The 25465-nt window shown below is 65.8% G+C and overlaps 1 protein-coding gene across 1 annotated transcript in view; it reads right to left on the bottom strand.

The window, feature by feature from the left end:
* The window catches only part of HSPG2 (heparan sulfate proteoglycan 2), a 51976-nt gene that overhangs the window by 25735 nt on the left and 776 nt on the right, over positions 1-25465 (bottom strand). The window contains 40 exon segments of the mRNA XM_065650239.1: positions 2609-2695; positions 2768-2895; positions 2983-3096; positions 3586-3816; positions 3901-3981; positions 4059-4151; positions 4757-4948; positions 5028-5168; positions 5255-5364; positions 5441-5490; positions 5578-5664; positions 5741-5868; positions 5945-6058; positions 6138-6249; positions 6329-6447; positions 6524-6703; positions 6786-6962; positions 7932-8072; positions 9854-9921; positions 10015-10073; positions 10161-10247; positions 10324-10451; positions 10532-10679; positions 10755-10951; positions 11621-11797; positions 11865-12028; positions 12093-12239; positions 12323-12471; positions 13339-13483; positions 14774-14905; positions 14993-15112; positions 15192-15366; positions 15369-15451; positions 17199-17324; positions 17523-17683; positions 18525-18583; positions 18676-18785; positions 19042-19107; positions 19229-19312; positions 20831-20963. Of these exon segments, the coding sequence (XP_065506311.1) occupies positions 2609-2695; positions 2768-2895; positions 2983-3096; positions 3586-3816; positions 3901-3981; positions 4059-4151; positions 4757-4948; positions 5028-5168; positions 5255-5364; positions 5441-5490; positions 5578-5664; positions 5741-5868; positions 5945-6058; positions 6138-6249; positions 6329-6447; positions 6524-6703; positions 6786-6962; positions 7932-8072; positions 9854-9921; positions 10015-10073; positions 10161-10247; positions 10324-10451; positions 10532-10679; positions 10755-10951; positions 11621-11797; positions 11865-12028; positions 12093-12239; positions 12323-12471; positions 13339-13483; positions 14774-14905; positions 14993-15112; positions 15192-15366; positions 15369-15451; positions 17199-17324; positions 17523-17683; positions 18525-18583; positions 18676-18785; positions 19042-19107; positions 19229-19312; positions 20831-20963 (5003 nt within the window).

The following is a 25465-nucleotide window of genomic DNA, read 5'->3' as shown; positions in this document are numbered from 1 at the left end:
GGTGGGGATATGGGGGTGCAAATAGTGGGGTGAGAACATTGGGGTGCATATACTGGGGTGAGCATATTGGGGTGAGAATATTGGGGTGGGGATATGGGGGTGCAAATACTGGGGTGAGAACATTGGGGTGGGGATATGGGGGTGCAAATAGTGGGGTGAGAACATTGGGGTGCATATACTGGGGTGAGCATATTGGGGTGAGAATATTGGGGTGGGGATATGGGGGTGCAAATACTGGGGTGAGAACATTGGGGTGGGGATATGGGGGTGCAAATAGTGGGGTGAGAACATTGGGGTGCATATACTGGGGTGAGCATATTGGGGTGAGAATATTGGGGTGGGGATATGGGGGTGCAAATACTGGGGTGAGCCCATTGGGGTGGGGATATGGGGGTGCAAATAGTGGGGTGAGCCCTTTGTGGTGCATATACTGGGGTGAGCATATTGGGGTGAGAATATTGGGGTGGGGATATGGGGGTGCAAATACTGGGGTGAGAACATTGGGGTGGGGATATGGGGGTGCAAATAGTGGGGTGAGCACATTGGGGTGCATATACTGGGGTGAGCATATTGGGGTGAGAATATTGGGGTGGGGATATGGGGGTGCAAATACTGGGGTGAGAACATTGGGGTGGGGATATGGGGGTGCAAATAGTGGGGTGAGAACATTGGGGTGCATATACTGGGGTGAGCACATTGGGGTGGGGATATTGGGGTGCAAATACTGGGGTGAGTCCTTTGGGGTGGGGATATGGGGGCTGAACATATTAGGGTGGGTACATTGGGGTGGGTATGGCAGGGTGAAAATATTGGGGTGCAAATATCAAGATGAGCATATCAAGGTGGGTACATTGGGGTGAGCCCACCAGAGCGACTATACCGGGGTGGTGTATTGGGGTGAGCAGGGGTGCATATATCACGGTGGGTACGTTGCGGTGAGCGTATAGGGGGGCATATACTGGTGTGAGCCCATTGGGGTGCATATATTGGGGCTGAGCATAATGGGGTGGGTATACAGGGGAGGGTATAAGTGGGGTGAGCGTATTGGGGTTCATATATGGGGGTGAGAACTTCGGGGTAGGTATAGGAGGAGGAGAACATCGGGGTGAGTGCATGGGGGTGAGTATTTGGGGTGGGTATATCAGGGCTGGTGTATCAGGGTGGGTACAAGGGTGAGGAGTGCATTGATGTGGGTATTTTGGGGTGAGTATATAGGGGTGAGTGTAAGGGTGGGCACTTTGTGGGGGTATTTTGGGGTGGGTATATCAGGGTGGGTGTATCAGGGTGAGTATTTGGGGTGAGTATATTGGGGTCAGCACTCCAGGGTGGGTATAGCAGGAGGAGAACATTGGGGTGAGTGCGTGGGGGTGAGTATATGGGGCAGGTGTTTGGGGTGAGTAGATCAGGGTGGGTATATTGGGGTGGGTACAAGGGTGAGGAGTGCATTGATGTGGGCATTTTGGGGTGAGTATATAGGGGTGAGTGTAAGGGTGGGCACTTTGGGGGTATTTTGGGGTGAGCACATCGGAGCGACTATATGAGGGTGGGTGTAAGGGTGAGCACGTTGGGGTGGGTCTATCAGGGAAGCCCATCGGGGTGAGTACGTTGAGGTGGGTGTATTGGGGTGAGTATACGGGGGTGAGCACCCTGGAGTGGGTGTGTTGGGGTGAGTATATGGGGGTGAACGCTTTCGGGTGAGCACTTCAGTGTGGGTACATGGGGTGAGCACTTTGGGGTGGGTATGTTGGGGTGAACACACCGGGGTGAGCACAGCAGGGAGGGTGTGTTGGGGTGGGTGTATGGGGGTGAGCTCGTTGGGGTGGGGATATGGGGTGGGGATATTGAGGTGACTATATGGGGACACCTTTGTGGGGGTGTGATATCAGGGTGAGTGTATGGGGGCGGGTGTATCAGGGTGGGGGTATGGGGACGGGTGTATGGGGGGTGGTATATGAGGGGTGGATATATGAGGGTGAGCTCATTGGGTTGACTATATGTGGGTGGGTGTATTGGGGTGGGTATATGGGGGTGGGTATATGGAAGTGGGCCCATCAGGGTGGGTATATGGGGGTGGGTGTATGGGGGGTGCTATATCAGTGTGAGTATCTTGGGGGTGGTATATCAAGGTGGGTATATGGAGGGTGGTATATCAGGGTGGGTATGTGGGGGTTGGTATATCAGGGTGGGTATATGGAGGGTGGTATATCAGGGTGGGTATATGGAGGGTGGTATATCAGGGTGGGTATGTGGGGGCTGGTATATCAGGGTGAGTATATGGGGGGTGGTATATCAGGGTGGGTATATGGAGGGTGGTATATCAAGGTGGGTATATGGAGGGTGGTATATCAGGGTGGGTATGTGGGTGGTGGTATATCAGGGTGGGTATATGGAGGGTGGTATATCAGGGTGGGTATGTGGGGGGTGGTATATCAGGGTGGGTACGTGGAGGGTGGTATATCAGGGTGGGTATGTGGGGGATGGTATATCAGGGTGGGTATATGGAGGGTGGTATATCAGGGTGGGTATATCAGGGTGGGTATATCAGGATGGGTACATCAGGGTGACTATACAGGGGTGTGTGTGTGGGGGCACCACAGCCCCCCCTCACCGCTCGCAGTACTGCCCGGCGTAGCCCGGCTCGCAGGCAGTGCAGCGGTACCCGCCGCCTCCCAGACTCTCACAGGTCCTGGAGAACCTGCGGGGGGGACAGGGCGAGGTGGGGGCGCGTCCCCTCCCCAGCACCCCCCGCCCCAGCACCGGCACTCACTGGTTTTCGGGGTACGGGAGGGGACAGGCGCAGGGCTGGCAGTCCTCGGGGGTCCCGGCGGTGGCATCCCCGTAGAAACCGGGGGCACATTGGTCACAGAAATCCCCCGCTGTGTTGTGCAAGCATCCCTGGGAGGGGACACACAAATATTTGGAGGTGCACACGTGCAATGAGACCCTCAGCCCCCCAAAAAAAAGCCGACTAGAAGGACTCACAGAGCAGGCGCCGCTCTCGGGGTGGCAGCTCTCGGAGTGGCCGTTGCACTCGCAGAGCTCGCAGTGCCCCAGGTACAGCCCCCCCCCGGTGCGCGTGTAACCGGGGGCACAGTCCTGCCGGGGACAACAGAAAAATGGGGGGGTCAGTGTTGTGAGCCCCCCTAAATATCCCTGGGAAGGGGAGTGATACTGGGGTGATACTGGGGGTGGTGCTGGGGGTGATACAGGGGTGATACTGGGGGTGATGTGGGGGTGATACTGGGGGTCATGTTGGGGTGATACTGGGGGTAATACTGGGAGTGATGCTGGGGTGATGCTGGGGTGATACTGGGGGTGATACTGGGAGTGATGCTGGGGTGATGCTGGGGTGATGTTGGGTGATGCTGAGGTGATACTGGGGTGATGCTGGAGTGATGATGAGGTGATACTGGGGTGATACTGGGGTGATGCTGGGGTGATGCTGAGGTGATACTGGGGTGATGCTGAGGTGATGCTGGAGTGATACTGGGGTGATGCTGGGGTGATGCTGGGGTGATGATGGGGTGATGCTGGGGTGATGATGGGGTGATGATGGGGTGATGATGGGGTGATACTGGGGCTCACCTGGCAGGACAGTCCCTGGTACCCGGGGGGGCAGCGACATTCCTCCACCTCGGGGGCGGGGGGCAGGCCGGGCTGGGGGGGCACGGCCACCTCCATGGTGACATCAGCGATGCTGGCGGCAGCCGTGCTGGTGGAGTAGGTGGCTCGGATGAGGATCTCGTCCAAGTCGGCCAAAGCCATCAGGAGATGCTCCCGTGTCGCTGGCTGCCCGTCCGGCCGCTGCCAGTATTGCTGCGGGCAGAGACAGGGGTCAAGGTGCGGGGCACAGCGGCATCATGGGGACAAGGGACATTGAGGACACTAATCCCCTCTTACCTCCCGAAAAATTATCTCAAAGGCCTGGGGGGTGTGCGGGGGCAGGTCGGGCTGGTACGCCACCAGCGTGATGTCGTTGCCCTGTGGATATGGAGGGGTCAAGGGGGGCGGTCCTGGTGTCACCATGTCACCCCCCACCCCACCCAGCATCCCTGTACCGTGATCTGGATGTCGGCGTCAGGCAGGGGGGCTCCCTGCCCCCCCGGGGTGTAGGTCAGCGTGTAGCGGAGACGCCCGCCGTAGGAGCCCACCTGTGCGGGGACGGGATGGGAAAAGGAAGAAAAAGGAGGAAGATGGGGATGTGACCAGGGATGGGATGGGGAAGAGGACGGGAAAGGGATGAGATGGGATGGGATGCGATGGGATGGGATGCGATGGGATGGGATGTGATGGGGAAAGTGCAAGGGAAGAGAAAGAGGATGGGACAGGGATTGGCATGGGGAAGGGAGGAGGAAGGGGGTGGGAATAGGACAAGAATGGGGATGGGGAAGGGGAGTAGGATGGGGTTGGGATGGAAAAAGGAAAAGAAAAGAGAGAGAGAAAAAAGAAAAAGGGAAGAAGAAAGAGGGGAAGGCAGGAAAAAGGGAGAAAAAAGGGGGGAAAAAGGGGGGGAAAAAGGGGGGAAAAGGGGGGGAAAAGGGTAGAAAGGTGGAAAAGGAAAAAAGGGAAAAAGGGAAAAAGGGAAAAAGGGAAAAAGGGAAAAAGGGAAAGGCAGGTGATGGGGAGGTTGTGCCCACCTCCTCCCTGTGGGCAAGCACCCAGGGGTGCCTCCGGGCAGCGGGTGCAGCCGATGGGCTGGGAGCTCCCATGGGCACCCCTGTCCCTGGGGAGCGGGGGACGGGGACGCCCCCGTTACCTTGTCCCCCTGGAAGGGGGGCGGCAGCTGCCAGTAGTAGGAGTCAGGGGGCAGGTCCCCGAAGCGGCCGTAGCTCAGGCGGGGCTGGGGGGGCCCCGGCTCCACCGCGAAGCCGCTGCCCACGCGGGTGCTGCGCTGCCGGTTCACCAGCGCGAAGCCCTGGGCGTCCCCGGGGGCGAACGGCGTGTGCACCTGCGGGGGGATGGGGACACGGTGGGTGAGCAGGGTGGGGACACCTGGGGACAGCACGGGGACGCGGGGGGACACTCACGGTGGCGCGGGCACGGGCGGCGCTGGCGCAGTGCTGGACGATGCCCATGCAGAAGCAGGGCAGGCAGCCGCCCGCCTCGCCGGCGCTCAGGTGGAAGTGGTGGGGACGGCAGGTGGCACATTGGGGACCCTCCACGTTGGCCTTTTTTCATGGGGGAGGAAACAGGGTGGGTGACATGGCCCTGTCACCCCCTCTGGCGGGGTTTGGGTGGCAGGGACAGGGCTCACCTTGCAGCGGCACCGCCCGTCGGTGTCACAGCCGTCACCAACACTGCCACGCGGGTCACACTGGCACTGCCCGGCAGGGACACCCGGTGCTGGGGCGGGGACACCCGGTGCTGGGGGGGGACAGCGGTCAGGCACGACCCCCCCGCAGCGTGGGGATGCCCCCCGTCCCCTCCCCGTGACACTCACCTCGGCACGGCTCCCCCCGCAGCGGGTCCCCCGCGTACCCGGGTGCGCACCTGTGGGTGGGGACACCACAAAAAGCCCATGAGGAGGTGGGGGGACACCCCAAAGCCCACCACTCCCCACCCCGGTGTCCCCGGTACCTCTCGCAGAGGCGCCCGCTGTGTCCCGGGGCGCAGGCGCTGCAGGTGGGCTGCCCGTCACTGTCCTCGAAGCAGCTCTTGGTCACCCTGCGAGGGTACAAGGGAACGGGTGACCCCCTGCCGGTGTCCCCAGGGACATGGCAGGGGCCGGGGGGGCACCTACTGGGTGTCACCGGGGGGTCCGTGGCAGGGACAGGGCTGGCAGTCACCCGGGGTGCCCCGGGTGGCATCACCATAGTAGCCGGCTTGGCACTTGTCACACTGGTCACCCTCCGTGTGATCCCGGCAGCCCTGCAAAGGAGGGGGTGACGGCGTCGGTGGCATTGCCATGGGTGTCACCGGGGCGTCCCCAGTGTCCCCAGCTCACCTGGCAGACGCCGGTCTCGGGGTGGCACTCGCCGGCGTGGCTGTGGCACTGGCACGGCTCACAGGTGCCCAGGTAGAGCCCGGCGGTGCTGCGGGTGTAGCCGGTGTCACAGTCCTACAGAGGGGACACGGGGACGGTTGGGCCACCGCTCAGTGTCCCCAGGGCCCTGGGGAGGGGACAGCGAGGGTCTCACCTGGCAGGAGGCCCCGCGGTACCCGGCGGGACAGGCACAATCCTCCACCTCCAGCGCCGGCGGGCGGCCGGTGGCGTGTGGCACCGCCACGTCCAGGGTGACATCGGCCAGTCTGCGGGGCGAGAGGACACGTCCCCACCGCCCTGCCTGCCCCCGTCCCCATGTCCCCTGTGTCCCCCCGTCCCCTGTACCTGCTCTCCTCCTGGCGATCCGAGTAGGACGCCCGGATCATGAAGAGGTCCACGTCGGCCAGCGCCATCAGGAGATGCTCGCGGGTGGCATCGCGCCCGTCCGCCCGGCGCCAGGCACGCTGCGGCCACAACCGGGAGGTGACACCGTGTCCCCGACCCTGCCCTGGGGTGGGAGGGACACCCGCCGCTCCTCACCTCGCGGAAGGGCACGGTGACAGCGGTGGGGACGCCGGCGGGGGGGCTGGTGTCGGAGAAGTGCTCCAGGAGGATGCCGTTGCCCTGCAGCAGCACGTCGGGCTGGCGCGGCAGCGCTTGGGCGCTCGCCGGTGCCCGGTGCGTCACCGTGTACCGCAGCTCGCCGCCGTACGATGTCACCTGCGGGGCGGGACGCGGCGAGGCTCAGCCGGGCTTGGGGACGGACGGCTTGTCCCCCAGGTGTCCCCGGCGCTGCCGGCACCTTGTCCCCGGCGAAGGGCGCGGGCAGCACCCAGTAGTAGACGTCGCGAGGCAGCGTGTGGAAGGCGGTGAAGAGCAGCTCCCGCGGCGAGGAGAAGCGGGTGCCCTCGCTCACCGTGCGGGTGCCGGCCAGGTTGGCCAGGCTGAGCGGCGGGGACTCCTCGGCCGTGAGTGTCACCTGCGGGGACAGGGAAGGGGCTTGGTGTGGGCACGGCGTGGCACGGCATGGCACACCACGGCATGGCACACCGACACATGACACGTCACAGGACAATGTGACACGGCACAGAATGGCAGTATACGGCATGGCACAGCGTGGCACAACACGGCACGGCACGGCACAGCAAGACATGGCATAACGTGGCACTACATGACATGGCACAACATGGTACTACATGGCATGGCACAGCACTCCATGGCACGGCATACCAATGCATGACATGTCACAGGACAACGTGACATGGCACAACATGGCACTACACGGCGTGGCATGTTACAGCGTGGCACAAAATGGGATGGCATGACACTGCTCGGCATGGCAAGACGCCATATGGCACAGCATGGCAGGACGTGACACAGCATGACATAGCACTGCATGGCACGGCATGGCAAGACATGGCAAGACATGTCGCACAACATGGCATGGCCTGATGTGACATGGTATGGCATGGCATGGTAAGGCACAGCATGGCATAACATGGCACATAATGGCATGACATGGCATGGCAAGACATGGCATATAATGGCACGGCATGGCATGACATAGCAACACGTGGCAAGACATGGCACACAAAGGCACAACATGGCAAGATACAGATGACATGGCTTGACACAACATAGCAAGGCGTGGCAAGGCACAGCATGGCATACAATGGCACGGCATGGCAAGACGTGGCACACGATGGCATATAATGGCACATAATGGCACGGCACAGCATGGCAAGGCACGGCACAACACAGCAAGACATGGTACACAATGGCACAACACGGCCCAGCACGACGTGGCTTGACACGACGTAGGATGGCGCAACACGGCACAGGATAGCACAGCACGGCACGGCATGGCTTGACACGGCACGGGATGGCACGGCGCGGCACAACGTGACATAGGATGGCGCAACATGGCACGAGGCGGCCTGGCGGGTACCTGGTGGCGGCTCCAGGCGGAGCTGGCGCAGTGCCGCGAGACGCCCATGCAGAAGCAGGGCAGGCAGCCCTCGGGGTTGGCGGCGCTCAGGTGGAAGGTGCCGGCGGCGCAGGAGTCGCAGAGCCGGCCCCGCACGTTGGGCTGCGGGGACAGGGCGCGTGGGTGCCCAAGGAGTGGGGTGGGAGCAGCTGGGGGCTGGGAAATGGGGGGCTGGGGCGGGGGGGTGCTGTGGGGTGGAAATTGGGAGGGGGGGGGTGATGGGGGCTGGACTGGGTGCCATGGGGTGGGGGTGAAATGGGTGCTGGGGGGGGGGTTGGACTGGGTGCTATAGGGGATCCAAGTGGGTACCCCAGGGATGGGACTGGGTGCCATGGGGGTGGGACTGGGTTGGAATGGGTGCTGGGGGGGGGGGGCACACTGGGTGCTATAGGGGAACCCACTGGGTGTCCCAGGGATTGCACTGGGTGCTATGGGGACAGACTGGGTGCAATGTGGGACAGGAATGGGTGCTGGGGGGGTAGACTGGGTGCCGTAGGGCAGAGGTGGAATGGCTGCTGGGGGGGGCGGGTCGGACTGGGTGCTATAGGGGATCTCGCTGGGTGCCCCAGGGATTGGTCTGGGTGCTATGGGGTCAGATTGGGTGCTATGGGGGACTGGAATGGGTACTGGGGGGGTCAGACTGGGTGCCCCAGGGGTGGGAATGGGTTGGAACGGGTGCTGGGAGGGGACCCAACTGGGTGCTATAGGAGATACCAGTGGGTGCCCCAGGGATTGGACTGGGTGCCATGGGAGCAGACCCGGTGCTATGGGGGTTGGAACGGGTGCCATGGGGCAGGGGCGGAATGGGTGCTGGGGGGGATATTGGACTGGGTACCCCAGGCATGGCACTGGGTGCTGGGGCGGGTTGGAATGGGTGCCATAGGGTGGGGGTGGAATGGCTGCTTGGGGGGTGCGGGTCGGACTGGGTGCTATAGGGGATCCCAGTGGGTGCCCCAGGGATTGGACTGGGTGCCATGGGAGCAGACTGGGTGCTATGGGGGTTGGAGTGGGTGCCATAGGGCAGGGGTGGAATGGGTGCTGGGGAAGCACACTGGGTGCTATGGGGGGTTGGACTGGGTGCTGAGGGGTGCAGACTGGGTGCTACAGGGCGCCTGGCATGGGTGCTATAGGGCATCAGATTGGGTGCTGCGGGGGGTTGGAATGGGTGCTGTGGATTGGACTGGGTGCCACAGTGATCAGACTGGGTGCTATAGGGGCTGGACTGGGTGCTGGTGTGGGTTGGAATGGGTGCTGGGGGGGAAGATTGGGTGCTATGGAGGGTTGGTATGAGTGCTGGGGGGGGATCGGACTGGGTGCTATATGGGATACCACTGGCTGCCCCTGGGATTGGAGTGGGTGCTGGGGGGGGGTTGGAATGGGTGCTGGGGGAGCAGACTGGGTGCTACGGGAGGTTGAACTGGGTGGCCCAGGAATGGGACTGGGTGCCACGGGGGGGCGGAATTGGGTGCTGGGGAGCAGTCTGGGTGCCATGGGGTGGAGGTGGAATGGGTGCTGGGGGAGATTGGACTGGGTACCCCAGGGATGACACTGGGTGCCATGGGGGTGGGACTGGGTGCTGGTGAGGGTACCAAACTGGGTTCTATAGGGGATCCCTCTGGGTGCCCCAGGGATTGGGCTGGATGTTATGGGGGACTGGAATGGGTGCTGGGGGGGCAGACTGGGTGCTACGGGGGATAACACTGGGTGCTATGGGGATGGGACCGGGCGCCACAAGGGGGATGCTCGGAATAGTGGGGATGAGACTGGGGACCCCAGGGGCCCCACTGGGTGCCACAGCGGGGTCACACTGGGTGCTACATGGGACTGCACAGGGTGTGGTGGGGGACGGGAGCACCCAGCCCCCCCCGGGTCCCTGTCCCCACCTTGCAGCTGCAGGTGCCACCAGCTCCGTCCTTGCCCCCCCGTGCGTCACACTTGACCAGCTCCTGGCCTGCGGGCAGCGAGGGTGAGGGTGGGGGCACCCATGGGTGGGGGGGGGCACCCATGGGTCGGGGGGACCCCACAAGCAGCCCCCAGCACTCACCGATGGGGCTGCACTTGCCGCCCGGCTGGATGGGGTCTCCCTCGTAGCCCGGGGCGCACCTATGGGGACGGGGGGTGATGGGTGGGGGGTGTTGGGTGGGGGGGTTATAGGGACCCCCTCCCTCCACCATAGGGACCCCCGCCCACCTCTCGCAGCGCCGGCCGGCGTAACCGGGCGCGCAGGCGTCGCAGGTGGCCTGGCCGTCCGTGTCCAAAAAGCATGACTCCGAAAACCTGCGGGTGACAGTGACGGTGACACCGGGGTGGGGACATTTCACTGGGGGGGGGGTCTCCTGGGGTTGGCACCCACCTGCGGCTTGGCTCAGTGTAGGGACAGGGACACGGGTGACAGGCGGTGGCCGTGCCCCTGGTGGCATCGCCAAAGAAGCCAGGTTTGCATTTCTCGCATTGGGGACCCTCCGTGTTGTGCTGGCAGTTCTGGGGGGGACACGTGTGACATGGGAGGGTGGTGACACCGCACCACATCCCCCCGTCACCCTGGCACCCCCTCCCCTTACCAGGCAGTGCCCAAAAACGGGGTCGCAGGTGCTGGAGTGGCCGTGGCAGCCGCAACCGGAGCAGGTCCCCAGGTAGGGTCCCCCTGTCACCCGCTCGAAGCGGGCGGCACAGCGCTGGCACGACAGCCCCGCGTAGCCCACGGGGCACCTGGGGACACAGCGTGTGACGGTGGCATCGCAATGGCGGTGGCACCGAACCCGCCACCTCGCCGCTTGCGGTCACCTGCACTCCTCGACGTCGCCGGCCGGTCCCAGGCCGGTGTCACCGGGGCCGGTGACATCCATGGCCACGTCGCTGAGCCCCACGCTGGCCATGCGCCCGTCGTACACGGCGCGGATGTAAACGGCCTCCAGCCCCTGCAGCACCAGCAGCAGCAGCTCCCGGCTCACCGGGTTCCCCGCCTCGTCCTCCCAGTGCTCCTGCCAGTGCGGTGATACCCGTGTCACCCGGGGGTGCCAGCGCTGGCGTCACCCGCTCACCAGCACCACTGGTGTCACTCACCCGGCACCACCGGCATCGCCCGCCTGCCACCAGCAGCATCGCCCCCACCCCATCATCATCCCCATCATCATCACCCACCGTCACCCCATCACACCCACACCCCCCCGCCATCACCCCCCACCATCATCACCCCCCACCATCATCATCACCCATTTGGTGCCAGCACCACCATCACCCCCACCCCATCATCATCACCCCTGCTCACCATCACCCACCATCATCACCATCACCCCCCCACCACTGACCCCCCATCACCACCCCCCATTTGGCTCCAGCACCACCCTCACCCCCCTATAACCTCCTCCATCGCCCCCCCCCATCATCCCCCCCAACATCACCCACCACCATCATCATAAACCATTTGGCACCAGCACCAACATGGTCTCCCCATCACCACCCCCCATCATCACCCATCTGGCACCAGAGCCACCGCCATCCCCCCCACCATCACCTCCACACACCATTGCCATCACCCTCCCACCACCATCATCAACCATTTGGTACCATCATCGTTCCCCATCATCCTCCCACCATCATCCCTCCCAGCCATCACCTCCCATCGCCACCTCGACCCCGCTCCCACCCACCTCGGTGAGGGGCAGGTGTCTCCGGTTGGGGACGTCGGGCTGGGTGGCCCCGGCGCGCGCCCGCAGCTGCCGCCCGTGTCCCCGCAGCACCACGTCGGGGTGGCCGGTGGGCTCGGGGGGGCCCCTGCCCAGCCGGTACCGCACCCCGTAGCTCAGCGCTCCCCCGTAGGCGTCCACCTGCACCGGCGGGATGTCAGCGCCCGCGCCGCCGCCGTCCCCAGCCCCCTGTGCCCCCCGCTGTCACCTTGTCCCCAAGGAAGGTGTCGGGCAGCGCCCAGAAGGCGTCGAGGGCCAGGAAGCGTCGGGACAGGTCCAGGAGCTGGAATTCCTCGGCGCCCGCGTCCACGTGCAGCTGGGTGGCCGAGAGCACCGGCGAGGACGGCGCCGCCAGCACCGTCACGTTGACGCCTGCGAGAACACGCTCAGCCCCCGCCGCGCCCCTTGTCCCCTGCCCCTTGTCCCCAGGACTCACCCTTGAAGTCGTCGGGGCGGTCGAAGCGCAGGTGCAGGCGGTGGCGGCGCCGGGCGGCGGCGCGGCAGGAGGTGGTGACGCCAAAGCAGAAGCAGGGCCGGCAGCGGGATGTCCCCGTCACCTGGAAGTGGCCCTCGGGGCACGGCCCTGCGGGGGACAGCGGGTGACGGGGACGGCGCCACGGCTCGCGGGGGGGCGGGCTGGGGACGGGACAGCGCGGGGACGCTCACCGGGGCGGGTGACGGTGAGGATGCTGTCGGGGATGCCGAAGACCATGCCCAGGTTGTTGATGGCCTCGCAGGTGTAGGCGCCTTGGTCGGCTTCTTTCACGTCCCGGATGGTCAGTGTCCCCTGCCCGGCCTCGCTCACGATCGACACCCTGCGCGGCACCCTTGGCACCCAACAGCCGGCACACCCGGCGCCCAGCACCAGCACCAGCACCAGCACCGGCACCCCGAGGGGTGCGCAGCCCCGCCGCGCCCCTGCTCACATGCAAGCCCGGCCCCCAATTGAAGCTCCGCCCCCAATTCCAAGCCACGCCCCCAATTCAAGCTCTGCCCCAAATCCAAGCTCCGCCCCCAATTCCAAGCCCCGCCCCAAATTGAAGCTCTGCCCCCAATTCAAGCTCCGGCCCCCAATTCAAGCCCCGCCCCCAATTCCAAGCCCCATCCCCGATTCCAAGCCCCGCCCCCGAGTCCGAGCCCCGCCCTGAGTCCAAGCCTCGCCCCCACTTCCAAGCCCCGCCCCCAATTCCAAGCCCCGCCCCCAATTCAAGCTCCCCCCATTTCAAGCCCCGCCCCCAATTCCAAGCCCCGCCCACCGCGCAGCTCCCCCACCCGCAGCCCCTGCTGGCTTTTGGCCCCGCCCAATCGCCCCGCCCCCCACTGAAGGCCACGCCCCCTTTACAAGCACCGCCCCACGTCTAAGCTGCTTCCACTGCAGGGGGGCAAGCCCCGCCCTCCTGTCACAAGCTCCTCCCACCACCAGAGGCCCCACCCCCAAAGCCCAAGCCCCTCCCACCACTGCAGGCCCCGCCCCAAAGCCCAAGCCCCTCCTGCCACAGGCCACACCCCCAGCACAAGCCCCTCCCCAATGATAAGCTGCTCCCATCATAAGCCCCTCCCCTTCCTCCAAGCCCCTCCCACTGAGCCCCACGGCTGACTCTCCTCGCCCCTGCCGACCAATCCCCTTAGACCCCGCCCCTTCGGCCCCGCCCACCGGCCCCGCCCACGGCAGCCCCGCCCACCTGTGGCTGCTGGGGGTGTGGCCCCAGTTGAGGCGCCAGGTGATGATGGGGGTGGGGACACCGGTGGCCACGCAGGTGAAGGTGACAGTCTGTCCCGGCACCGCCCGCACCGACTCCCGCGGGAGCGTCACCACCTGCGGGGGCACTGCCCGCCCCCCCGTGTCACCAACCCTGTCACTGCCACCACCACTGGGGACACTGCCCGCCCCCCGTGTCACCAACCCTGTCACTGCCACCACCAGTGGGGGCACTGCCCGCCCCCCCGTGTCACCAACCCTGTCACCGTCACCACCAGTGGGGACACTGCCCACCCCCCGTGTCACCAACCCTGCCACTGCCACCACCAGTGGGGACACTGCCCACCCCCGTGTCACCAACCCTGCCACTGCCACCACCAGCGGTGACACTGCCCACCCCCGTGTCACCAACCCTGCCACTGCCACCACCAGCGGTGACACTGCCCACCCCCCGTGTCACCAACCCTGCCACCGTCACCACCAGTGGGGACACTGCCCGCCCCCCCGTGTCACCAACCCTGGGTCCCCAGCCTGCTTGGGGACAGTGTCACCAGTGTGGCACTGCTGAGGGACAGGGGCACTAGTACGAGGTCACCACCCTGGCTTGGGGACAGGGTCATCAGTGTGGCACCGCCTGGGGACAGGGTCACCAGCACCAGCTTGGGGACGGTGTCACCCGTGTGGCACCCAGCACGCTCCTGTGGCGCGACATCCCCAGTGTGGCACTGCTTGGGGACAGGGTCACCAGCACCAGGTCCCCAACTCGGCTCGGGGACAGGGTCCCCAGTGCTGTACCCAGCACAGTGCCATGGCACAGTGTCCCCAGCCCAGTACCATGACAGCGTCCCCAGGCACAGTGTCCCCAGCCTGGTATCATGTCACAGGGTCCCCGGGCACAGTGTCCCCAGCCATGGCACAGGGTCCCTGGCAGACCTGGGGGTCCCTTGCACAGCTTGGGCACAGTGTCCCCAGCCCAGCGCCATGGCACAGGGTCCCCAGGCACACTGTCCCCAGCCTGGTGCCCTGTCCCAGGGTGCCCGGGTGCTGCGTCCCCAGCCCAGTGTCCCCAAGGCAGCTTGGGCACAGGGTCCCCGGCAGACCTTGGGGTCTGTGGGACACCTTGGGCACAGTGTCCCCAGCCTGGTGCCATGTCACAGGGTCCCCAGGCACAGTGTCCTGAGCCCAGTACCATGTCACAGGGTCCCTGGCTGCAGTGTCCCCAGCCTGATGCCATTGCACAGGGTCCCTGGCAAAGCTCAGGCACAGTGTCCCCAGCCCGGTGCCACCACATCCCCGGCACAGCTCAGGCACCGCGCCCCCAGCACGGGGTCCCCAACCCAGCACCGGGCGCCACGTCCCCCACGCCCGGCCGAGCTGTCCCCTCCCTGGCAGCGCTGTCCCCTGCCGGTGTCACTCACCGCAGCCGACCTCGTCGGAGCGGTCGGGGCAGTCGGGCTCGCGGTCGCACTGGTAGCTGGCGCGGATGCAGGTCCCGCTGGCCACGCACCGAAACTCCGCCGGCCCGCACGCCGCGCCGGGCGCTTTGGTGGCTGCAGCGGTGACAGCGCCACGCGGTCAACCGGGCAACGCGTGTCCCCGACCCCGCGTGTCCCCAACCCCAACCCGCCGCCACTCACGGCAGCCGCTCTCGTCCGAGCCGTCGCCGCAGTCGTTCTCCCCGTCGCAGCGCCAGAGCTTGAGGGCGCAGTGCCCGTTGTCGCACTTGAACTCGTTGGGTTCGCAGGGCGAGGGGGTCCCTGGGTGACGGCGGGGGGGGGGGGTCAGCACCCATAGGGTGCCCCCCGAAACCCCAAGCGTCCCCCCGCCCAAACTCACCGCACGCCTGCTCGTCGCTGCCGTCGGCGCAGTCGGGCTCCCCGTCGCAGACGTAGTCGCGGGGGACGCAGCGCCCGTCGGCGCAGGCGGCTTCGCCCCCCCGGCACCCGCTGTCCACCCCCGCCACGGCGGGTTTTGGGGGGCGGGGGGTGTGGGGGCGGCGGGGGGCGGCGGGGGGGTGGTGGCGGCGCTGACGGTGCTGAGCGGGCGGGTGGTGGCGGCGGGGCGGGCGGTGGTGGGTGGCGCCCGCGTGGAGGGGTCTGTGGGGACGGGGGGGTTATGGGGGTACGAGAGAGGGATATGGGGGTGCAGGGGGGTTATGGGGTGAAATGGGGGTTGTGGGGGTGTAGGGGGGTTATGGGGGGAAATGGGGGATGTGGGGGGCTATGGGGGTGCAGGGGGAGTCTATGGGGGGAATGGGGTGCAGGGGGGTTATGAGGGTGAAATGGGGGTTGGTGGGGGGCTATGGGGGGAAATGGGGGTGCAAGGGGGCGATATGGGGGTGCAGGGGGGTTATGAGGGTGAAATGGGGGTGCGGGGGGGATGTGGGGGCTATGGGGGTGCTGGGGGGTTATGGGGGTGAAATGGGGGTTGGTGGGGGGCTATGGGGGGGAAATGGGGGTGCAAGGGGGCGATATGGGGGTGCAGGGGGGTTATGAGGGTGAAATGGGGGTGCAGGGGGGATGTGGGGGGAATGGGGTGCAGGGGGGTTATGGGGGTGAAATGGGGGTTGTGGGGGTGTAGGGGGGTTATGGGGGCCTATGGGGGGGAAATGGGGGTGCAAGGGGGCGATATGGGGTTGCAGGGAGGTTATGGGGGGAAATGGGGGTGCAGAGGGGTTGCAGGGGGGCTATGGGGGTGCAGGAGGAGTCTATGAGGGGAATGGGGTGCAGGGGGGTTATGAGGGTGAAATGGGGGTGCAGGGGGCTATGGGGGGAAATGGGGGTGCAAGGGCGTTATAGAGGGAAATGGGGGTCATGGGGGGCTATGGGGGGGCTATGGGGGAAAATGGGGGTACGATAGAGGGATATGGGGGTCCGGGGGAGTTATGGGGGCGAAAAGGGGGTTGTGGGAGTGTAGGGGGGTTATGGGAGGGCTATGGGGGAAATGGGGTGAGAGGGGGGATATGGGGGGTTATGGGGGGAAATGGGGGTGTGGGGGTTCATGGGGGGCTATGGGGGTGCTGGGGGGTTATGGGGGGAATGGGGTGCAGGGGTTTATGGGGGAAAAAGGGGGTTGTGGGGGTGTAGGAGGAGTTATGGGGGGGCTGTAGGGGGAAATGGGGTGCAGGGGGGTTATGTGGGAGTTATGGGGAAAATGGGGGTGCAGAGGGGTTATGGGGGTGAAATGTGGGAGTTGTGGGGGTGTAAGGAGGTTATGGGGGCTATGGCGGGAATGGGGGTGCAGGGAGGTTATGGGGGGAAATGGGGGTGCAGAGGGGTCGCAGGGGGGCTATGGGGGTGCAGGAGGAGTCTATGGGGGGAATGGGGTGCAGGGGGGTTATGGGAGTGAAACGGGGGGTTGTGGGGGTGCAGGGGGCAGTTATGGGGGAAATGGGGATGGTGTGAGGGGCTATGGGGAGAAACGGGGTGCAGGGGGGTTCTGGGGTGCAAGGGGGCTCTGGGGTGCAGGGGGTTCTGGGGGTGCAGGGTAGTTTGGGGGTGCAGGGAGGCTCTGGGGGTGCAGGGGGTTTGGGGGCACAGGGGGAGTTTGGAGGCGCAGGGGGGTTTGGGGGTGCAGGGGGGTTTGGGGGTGCAGAGGGTTCTGGGGGTGCAGGGGCTCCTGGGGGTGCAGGGAGGCTCTGGGGGCACAGGGGGTTCTGGGGGTGCAAGGGGCTCTGGGGGTGCAGGGGGTTTGGGGGCGCAGGGGGGTTCTGGGGTGCAGGGTAGTTTGGGGGTGCAGGGGGCTCTGAGGGTGCAGGGGGCCGTGGGGGTGCAGAGGGGTTTGGGGGTGCAGGGGTTTCTGGGGGTGCGGGGGGGTTCTGGGGGGGCTCTGGGGGGGTCTCACCGCAGCCCATCTCGTCGGAGCCGTCCCGGCAGTCGTGCCGCCGGTCACACCGGTACTCGCCGGCGACGCACTCGCCGCTGCCGCAGCGGAACTCCAGGGGGGTGCAGGCGCGCGGGCGGGGGGTCACTGTGCGCGTGGGGGGGACACAGCCGCTGTGACCCCCCCCCAGATTTCCACCCATCAGAAATCCAGCCCTGGGCGGGGGTGGAGACGCGCCGCTACACGGTACCAAGTGATGCGATGGGATCCATGGGGCGCTCTGAGCCCCCCAACCACACAGCCCCCCCCCAAAACCCCTCCAATCCCGCCCCCCCCGGCGCTCACCAGCCCCCAGGTGGCGGAACTGGAAGCCCAGGGGGGAGGTGGGGTAGGAGGCGATGGAGCCCCCGGCCAGCAGGTCCCGCAGGACCCCCCCCAGCTGCGCCGCGTCGCCGTTCCCCTCCGAGCCCACATCCAGCTCCACGAACACGTCGCCGTCCACCTCTCTGGGGGGGGGAAATGGGGGGTCAGCACCCCAAAATTGCTCTGTCGTACACCCCAAGCTTCTCCTGCACCCCCAAATCTCCCCGTTCATTCGCCGGATGGTTCTGCAGCCACAAATTTCGTTGGCAGCGCCAAAACATCCCCTGCACCCCAAAAACTCACGTGTATCCTCCACCTCCCCTGCTCCCCCAAAACTTCACCTCTATCCCCAACCTGCCCTGCACCCCCAAAACCTCCCCTGCACCCCATCCTTCCCATCACCCCGATCTTCCCCACAGCCCCCCCAAACCTCCTCTGCACCCCCAAACCTCCTCACTACCACTAGCCCCTCTATAGCCCCCCAAACTTCTCCGTTGGCCTCCCCGATGCTCCCTGTACCCCCAAAACTCCCCTGTACCCCCAAAACCTCCCCATTACCCTTAAACCCCCCAAGCCAAACCCCCTAGCCCCCCAAACCTCCCCTGCACCCCCAACCCCTCCACAGCCCCCCCAAACCTCCCCATCACCCCATCGCCCCTATAGCCCCCCAAAACTTCTCCATTGGCCGCCCCAACCACCCCAATCCTCCCTGTGCCCACAAACCTCCCCAGCACCCCCAAAACCTCCCCATCACCCCAACCCCCCTATAGCCCCCCCCAAATTTCATTATTGGCTTCTTCAATCACCCCAATTGTCCCTGTGCCCCCAACCCCCCCTGCACCCCCAACCCCCCCAAATCTGCCCGGTGCCCCCCAGCTCCCCATCACCCCAACCCCCCCATCCCCCCAATTCCCCTTGCACCCCCAAAGCTCCCAAGCCCCCCCCAGCTCCCCAAATTCCCCTGGGCCCCCCCAAACCGCTCACTTGATGAAGACCACGCTGACCACCTGCTCCCCGGGCACCTTGTAATACTCCGACTCCAGCTGATGGGGGGGAGAGCAAAAAATGGGGGGCTCAGCGTGCACCCTTGGGTGCCCCCCACCCCCAGCACCCCTTCCCGGGGACCCCCCTTTACCGCATCCACCACGGCCTCGGAAATTTCCCGGAATTCCTCGGATTCGGGGTCCTCCAGCTGCCGGCTGTAGTCGATGCTGCGGGTGAAGTTCACCAGCGCGCGGAAATAAACTGGGGGGGGGCAGCGAAAAACGGGGGGATGATGGGGGTTAAAAATGGGCGAGGGGGTGACACCTGCACCCCCAAAAATCCTCCTCTGTGACCCTCCTGCAGCCAGCTGTGACCCCCATCCAGCTGTGACCCCCCATCCAGCTGTGACCCCCCCCATCCAGATGTGACAATATTTGGGGTTGGCCCAATATATGGGAGTCGGGGGGAAAAGCGGGGGTGCGGCACGGGGGGGGGTCCCCCAAAATGTGTCACTTACTGAGCGGGGGGTCGTCCTCGGGCTCGGCCACCACCATGCCCGCCGGCGCGGGGGGGGGCCCGGGCGCTGCCCGCCCAGGAGGAGGAGGAGGAGGAAGAAGAGGAGGAAGAGGAGGATGGAGACAGAGCTTGAGAGCGGTGACAGGGGACAGCCCGGGGACAGGTGCCACCCCACGGCGTCCCCTTACCAGTGGGTGCCAGCCCGACGGCGGGGGCGTGGGTGGCGGTCGCCGGCGGCCAGGTGACACCGCTGCCATCCTCGCCGCTGCCATCTGCAATGGGGACAGCGGGGTGGCACCAGGGGGGCACCCGCCCGGGGTGACATCTACCCAGGGTGGCACCAACCCACCTGGTACCACCGTATCACTGGGTGCCACCAGGTCCCACTGCCATCTGCAATAGGGACAGTGCGAGTGGCGCCCGTGGTGCCACCTACTCATGATGTCACCAACCCACCCAGTGCCACCTTAACGCTGGATGTCACCAAATCCCATTCCCGTCTGCAGTGGGGACAGCGCGAGTGGCACCCAGAGTGGTACCCGACCGTGATGGCACCCACCAGGGTGACAGCCACCCATGATGGCACCAACCCTCACAGTGTCGCCTTACTGCCAGATGCCACCAGATGCCACTGCCATCTGCAACGGGGAAAGCGCGAGTGGCACCCAGGGTGGCACCCACCCACCTAGTGCCACCTTTCTGCTGGGTGCCACCAGGTCCTGTTGCCATCTCCAATGGGGACAAAAGAGGTGGCACCCAGCATGGCACCCAACCATGATGGCACCCCCCAGGGTGGCACCCGCGCACGGTGACAGCCACCCATAGTGCCACCTTTCCACCAGATGCCACCAGATGCCACTGCCATCTGGATCAGGGACAGTGCGAGTGGCACCTACCCATGGTGACATTCACCCATGGTGTCACCAACCCACCCAGTGCCACCTTAACGCTGGATGTCACCAAATCTCATTCCTGTCTGCAGTGGGGACAGCGCGAGTGGCACCCAGGGTGGTACCCGACCATGATGGCACCAACCAGGGTGGCAGCCACCCATGGTGGCATCAACCCACGTGGCGCCACCTTACTGCCAGGTGCCACCAGATCCCACTGCCATCTGCAATGGGGACAGGGTGGGTGGCACCCAGGGTGACAGTGACACCCACTGCATGGTGCCACCCACCCACCTGGTGCCACCTCACTGCCAGATGCCGCCATGTCCTGTTGCCATCTGCAATGGGGACCGCACGGGTGGCACCCATGGTGACACCCACCCCCTCATGGCACCCAGTGCCACCTTTCCACCAGATGCCACCAGGTCCCGCTGCCATCTGCAATGGGGACAGCGCGAGTGGCACCCAGGGGTCACCCAACCGTGATGGCACTCTCCCACAGTGACAGCCACCCATGGTGACACCTACCCATGGTGGCACCCGGTGCCACCTTTCCACCAGATGCCACCAGGTCCCGCCGCCATCTGCAATGGGGATAGCGCGAGTGGCACCCATGGTGGCACCCACCCGTGGTGGCACCTACTCATAGTGACATTCCCCCACGGTGACACCCACCCAGAGTGGCACCCACCGACCTAGTGCCACCTCACTGCCAGCTGCCACCAGACGCCACTGCCATCTGCAATGGGGACCGCAGGGGTGACACCCACCCGCTCATGGCACCCAGTGCCACTTTTCCACCAGATGCCACCAGGTCCCACTGCCATCTGCAATGGGGACAGTGCGAGTGGCACCCAGGGTGGCACCCCCCATGGTGACACCCCCCACGGTGTCACTCACCGCCGGATGCCACCAGGTCCTCGTCGTCGGACAGCTGTGCGTAGTAGCGGCGTCCCCGTGTCCCCCCGACGTGATCGGCCACCGTGTCCTCGGGGAAGGAGGTCTCGGCCACGCCCCGGGTGCCGCGGGTGACCTGGGGGACACACACCGGTCACCCCCCCGCTGGGTGCCCGGCCACGTCACCGCGGGGGGGGACACGGGGGGCAGGGCCGGGGCTGCATTGCTGCGCGGTGGCGTCACCGCGGGGATGAGCTCATCGTCCCCCTGCATTCCTGTGCACGCACGGGGTGAGGGGAGAGCGGGTGGTGCACACGCGTGTGCAACTTTGCACATGTGCACATCGACATGTGGCTGCGCGCACGCGTGTGTGCACCATTGTTCGTGTGCACCAACACAGGAATGTGTGCACACTGACACGTGTTTGCACCACCACGTGCATGCACAGACACAGGTACGCGTGTGCACACTGACACGTGGCTGTGCACACGCATTTGCACCTTTGTGCATGTGCACTGACCCGGGGATGCGTGTGCACATGTGTTTGCACCACTATGTGCATGCACCAATGCAGGGACACGCATAGCGGCGTGTGGCTGAGCGTGTGTGTTCGCACACACTGACGCAGGGTTGTGCACACGCATTTGCACCCCTGCACTCATGCACCAACACGGGGCCGCGGGTGCACACTGACACACAGCTGCACACGCATTCTCACCACTGCATGTGTGCACCAACATGGGGACGCGCGTGCACGGCGGCGTGTGGCTGTGCACACACGTGTCGGTGCACGCATCAGCCTGCAGCTGTGCGCACGCATTTGCACCACCACGTGTGTGCGCTGACACGTGACCGCGCACACCCATTTGCACCGCGCTACGTGCACACGCGTGCGACAACCCACGCACACGCGTGTGCAGCGACAAACCAACACGCAAGCGTGCACTTGCCCCGCGTGCGTGCACCCCCACAGCGCCACGTGCCATTTGCACCCCCGACCGTGCGAACACGCGCGTGTGCCCCCCCCGTGGGTGCCCCCGACCCGTTGCGGTGCCAGCGTTGGGTGCCCCCCCGCCCGCGGCGCCCGCGGCGCCCAGGAATCCGTCGGGGCAGCACTTTGCTGTGCAAACAACGCCGGGGGATTAAGCGGGCGCTGGGGCGGGGGGGGGGGACAAAAAGGGGGGACAAGGGGGGGACATGGCCACTTGCCCACACAAGGCGGGGGGAGGCAGCACCCCATGGGTGCCAGCACAGCCCCGGCTGCTTGGGAAGGGGGTGCAGCGAGGGAAACTGAGGCACGGAGGAGCCCATGGGTGCACGGAGCGTGCGGGTGCTGTGCCCCTTCTCCCCACACATGCGGCGAGCGTGTGGGGCCTCTGCTGCTGCCCCCCACACACGCGCCAAGCGGGGGGTGCTCAGCCCCACTCCCCACACGTGCACTGAGCGTGCGGGGTCTCTGCTCTCCCCACACATGCACCAAGCATGTGGGGTCTCTGCCCCCTCTCCCCACACATGCACTGAGCTCGTGGATTCTCTGCCATCACCCTCCACGCATGCACCGAGTTTGTGGGGTCTCTGCTCTCCCCACAAATGCACCGAGCTGAGGGTGCTCAGCCCCTCTCCCCACACATGCACCGAGCATGTGGGGTCTCTATCCCCACTCCCCACACGTGCACTGAGCGTGCGGGGTCTCTGCTCTCCCCACACATGCACCAAGCATGTGGGGTCTCTGCCCCCTCTCCCCACACAGGCACTGAGCTCGCGGATTCTCTGCCATCACCCTCCACACATGCACCGAGTTTGTGGGGTCTCTATCCCCTCTCCCCACACATGCACCGAGCTCGTGGGGTCTCTGTTCTCACTCCCCACACATGCACCGAGTGTGTGGGGTCTCTGCTCTCCCCACAAATGCACCGAGCTGAGGGTGCTCAGCCCCACTCCCCACACATGCACCGAGTGTGTGGGGTCTCTATCCCCACTCCCCACACATGCACTGAGCTCGTGGGGTCTCTGTTCTCACTCCCCACACATGCACCGAGTTTGTGGGGTCTCTATCCCCTCTCCCCACACATGCACCGAGCGCGTGGGGTCTCTGCTCTCCCCACACATGCACGGAGCTGGGGGTGCTCAGCCCCACGGCGGACAGGCGGAAGGGCAGCTGCCTGTCCCGTGGGTCACCGGGGAGGGGACGATCACCCCTCTCCTGTTACCGGAAGCCTCCCCGCGCCACGGCCCCGCAGCCGGACGCCTGGGTTCCCCCCGCCGCCGCCGGGGCACCGCGCCCGGCCGGACGCCACGGCCGCCGCCGCCGCTCACTTTTTCCACTCGCCGGCCCAAATCCTGCCCCGCACCCTGGGGAAAACGGGGGGGCGGGGGGGCTGAGGAAGAGGAGGGTGAGGAAGCACCACCCTGGCCCACGTGCAGCTTCGCTCGACCAACCTCGTGTCCCAAATCTGGGGGGGACTCGAACCCCCACCCCAACTTGGATGTGTCCCCTTGTCCCAATGGGGATGACCCCCCGCCAAATCTGGATTTTCCCCCCCCTTACTTCATCCGGCCGAGGAAGAGGAGGTGACGCACAGCAAGAATAATAACCGGGGGGGTTATTAATAGCAGCCCCCCCAGCCTTATTGTTCCCCCAAGGTCGCGGCTACAAGGTGTTTCCCCCCCCCCAAAAAAAAAACCCTTTTCTCCTCCCCTGGGGATCCCCGGGGACTGAGGGGACCCCGCAGAGGTGCTGAGCCACCCCAGGTTTAGGGGGGGCTGGGACCCCCCCCAGGTTTGGGGGGGCTGCCAGTGCAGCTGGCGGGATGCTGGTCCCTGGGGGGGCACAGGCAGCTGCTTCAACCCGCCCCCGGTGATTTGGGGGTGAAAACAGCTGCGGGGTCAAAGTCCCTCCCACGGGGGGGCCCCAAAATATGTCCCCCCCCCGCGCCGCATTCCTCCCTGCTGGCATTGCCTAATTTATCCCAAAAGAGCTGGCTTTGGGGTGGGGGGGGGGGGGGATGGGAACGCCCCGGGGGCACAGGGGGACCCAGGCATCCTGGAGGGGACCCAGGCGTCCTGGCGGGGACCCAGGCGTCCGGGCTGGCCACCCCCTGCTCTTCCTCCTCCTCCTCCTCCCGGCCAGGCCATCTTTGGCGATGGGAAAGAGCCGAAGCGCCGGGAGCGCGCGGGGCCACGTGCGCCTGGGACCTCGGGGGGGGCCCTGGGGGGTCCCCAAAGGTGCCCAAGGGTCCCCACGGGGGACACGAGCCCCCCCAGAAGTCTGGGGGTGAGCGAAGGCGGCAGGAGCGTGCACGAGCGTGCACAAGCACACGCGAGCGTGCAAGAGCGAGCGTGCAAGCACGAGGGTGCTGGGAGCGCCCGGGGGGGTGCGTGTTTGCGCACACGCGTGTGCCCCCCCCGCCCCCCCTTTTCCCCCGGGCCTGGCAGATCTTATCGCACATTCCTGCTGTGCCCTCACCCCCCATTAACCCTTCACGGCCCTTGGGGGGGGCACCCCCACCACCACCCCCCCCCCCCGGAGTGGGGGGCCCCCCCTTTGCATTTTTTAAGGGGGCACATTCCTCAGCATCGTGGGGGGGGGAGGGCTATTGGGGTGCCACCCTAGCAGGGTGTCCCCAGATCCCCCTGTCCCATAGCAGAATGGGGCAGGGAGGGGGGTGCAAAGTGGGACCCCCCCCCCCAACACACACACACTCCGTCCCCACCAGCCCCCCCCGGGCCGTGGGTGGGAGCCCCACGCGGGGGGGGCAGCCCTGCCAGCATGGCCCCGAGCAACAAGGCCCCCTCTGTTCTCAGCCCCGGGCACCGTCCCAGCCCCCAAACCACCCCCCCCCCCGACACTGGGGGGGCCCCCCCACATCACCACCAGCCCCCCCACCCCACTTGGGGACCCCTCCTCAAATAGATGGTTCCCAGCTCCCCAGCACAAACCCACCCTGCGCCCCCCCCGGGGGCACCCAGAGGGGTCACCCCCCCACCCCCTGCACCCCAGCTGGGCGGGACCCCCCCCCCGGGACACCCCCAGACACAACCCCCTCCCCCCCGGGGTGGGGGGTATTTTGGGAGAGTTATTTTTAGGGTGGCCGGCGCCACCCGTCACCCTTTAAATTTAGCCAAGGCGGGAGAGGGGGATGGGGTTGGGGGGGGGGGGGGGCAGCACCCCAAAAGCAGGATGTGCCCCTATATGTGCCCCCCTAGAGGGCGAGGGGGGCAGTGGGGTCCCGGGGGGGCACAGCTTGACCTATGGGGTCAGGGACCATGGGTGGCTTTGGGGGATGATGGGAACCCCCCATCCCAGGGCTTGGGGGACCCCGATTCCCTGAGGGGACGAGGGAGGTGACAGGGACCCCACACGCCCCAGGGGGACCCCAGTTCCCTGAGGGGACAGGGCAGGGGACCCCGTGTGCCCGGGGTCGCGGGGGCCCTGATTCCCAGATGGGACAGGCCATGAGGATGGGGACCCCTTGGTGACCCCAGTTCCCTGGTGGGACAAGGCAGGATGTTGGGGTCCCCACATGCCCCCGGTCTGGGGAGGACACCCCAACTCCCTTAGGGACCGGGGCAGGGTGCCAGGGACCCCGTGTGCCCCCGGTACAGGGGGGTGACACCCCAGTCCCTTAGGGGACGGCG

The sequence above is a fragment of the Caloenas nicobarica genome, chromosome 22, assembly GCF_036013445.1.
Source record: "Caloenas nicobarica isolate bCalNic1 chromosome 22, bCalNic1.hap1, whole genome shotgun sequence".
In the NCBI taxonomy this organism is placed as follows: Eukaryota; Metazoa; Chordata; class Aves; order Columbiformes; family Columbidae; genus Caloenas; species Caloenas nicobarica.
The sequence above is the reverse complement of the archived record's forward strand: the minus strand, read 5'-3'. Positions and strand labels throughout refer to the sequence as shown.